Raw genomic sequence first — 956 nt, forward strand, 5'->3', positions numbered from 1 at the left:
GCTACAGTAGTTGAATAAAGAAACTGATTCATCGCATTCAGCTATTCTTGATCTAGTAAAACTCTATTATTTATTGGACAATTCTTGGAAACTATCTCTTTACTGGGATTACATTATGTTCCATAATTTCACAATCCAACATTCTTTTCTCCGACATCACAAATGTCACCATAGAGAAGATGAGCAGCATTTGAGAACCTAGTGCGTATTTGCATTAATAAGGTCAAAATCTTGAAGCGCTCAGCACGAAACGCTTTTCACTCATATTTTATACATTCTGTCAACTGACTGTCAAACCAACCCTGAATGTGCTACATGGAAGAGTGGAGGACATATGTAAATACTATTCTTAAAGAAGAGCAAGTAGAAGACATGGCAATTGTAGGCTATGTGGACAGCCGCTGTGTATGGGCCTCAAAGCCTGGTGGTCATTTGGCTGCGATCTCATCCCTGGAGATTGAAATTATCATTGGACAAGATCGGAAAGGTTTCTTGCAGACAGGCATTACCATAGCTGGGAAAAAATACTGTGTAATAAGAGACAACCTGCTGGTCCCGAATGATCATGTGATGGACTTAAGATCAAAAGAGAAAGATTGCTGGTCCATTTGCATTGGCATGTCTCCAAAGCTCCTGATATTTTTGATGGGGAAGAAAGGTGTACAAGGCGGAATCCTGAACAAAAGAATGCATGATATCATCAAGGCCTTAAAAAAGTAGAATCTAGGAAGAGAGATGAAAACAACGTAACATATATATTAAAATACAAATGATGTATTAATTCTAATGTGTGGATGAGAAATTTTGCAATGCTACATAATAATGGACATCACTTGCGAGTAAGCACTGACACCATTGTTATAAGTACTGTACAAAAAGCAACAGAGTATTATCAAATGTAGTGGATAGAGATGGCCTTGCGGTTCGCCCGGCGATCGGTTCACGGCGAACTTTGC

General features: G+C 38.9%; 1 protein-coding gene across 1 annotated transcript; it reads left to right on the forward strand.

Annotated features, from left to right (window-relative positions):
- The first annotated feature begins 315 nt into the window (after nt 1–315).
- On the forward strand, nt 316–720 carry PFN3 (profilin 3). Its single transcript, XM_040407959.1, has one exon. The coding sequence runs from the start codon at nt 316–318 to the stop codon at nt 718–720; it is 405 nt and encodes a 134-aa protein (XP_040263893.1).
- Nucleotides 721–956: the final 236 nt, after the last annotated feature.

This window comes from Bufo bufo, chromosome 1 (genome assembly GCF_905171765.1).
Source record: "Bufo bufo chromosome 1, aBufBuf1.1, whole genome shotgun sequence".
NCBI classification, from domain to species: Eukaryota; Metazoa; Chordata; class Amphibia; order Anura; family Bufonidae; genus Bufo; species Bufo bufo.

Bases quoted from the DNA above. Each gene is read 5' to 3' on its own strand.
- PFN3 (XM_040407959.1), top strand. From the start codon at position 316: ATGGAAGAGTGGAGGACATATGTAAATACTATTCTTAAAGAAGAGCAA.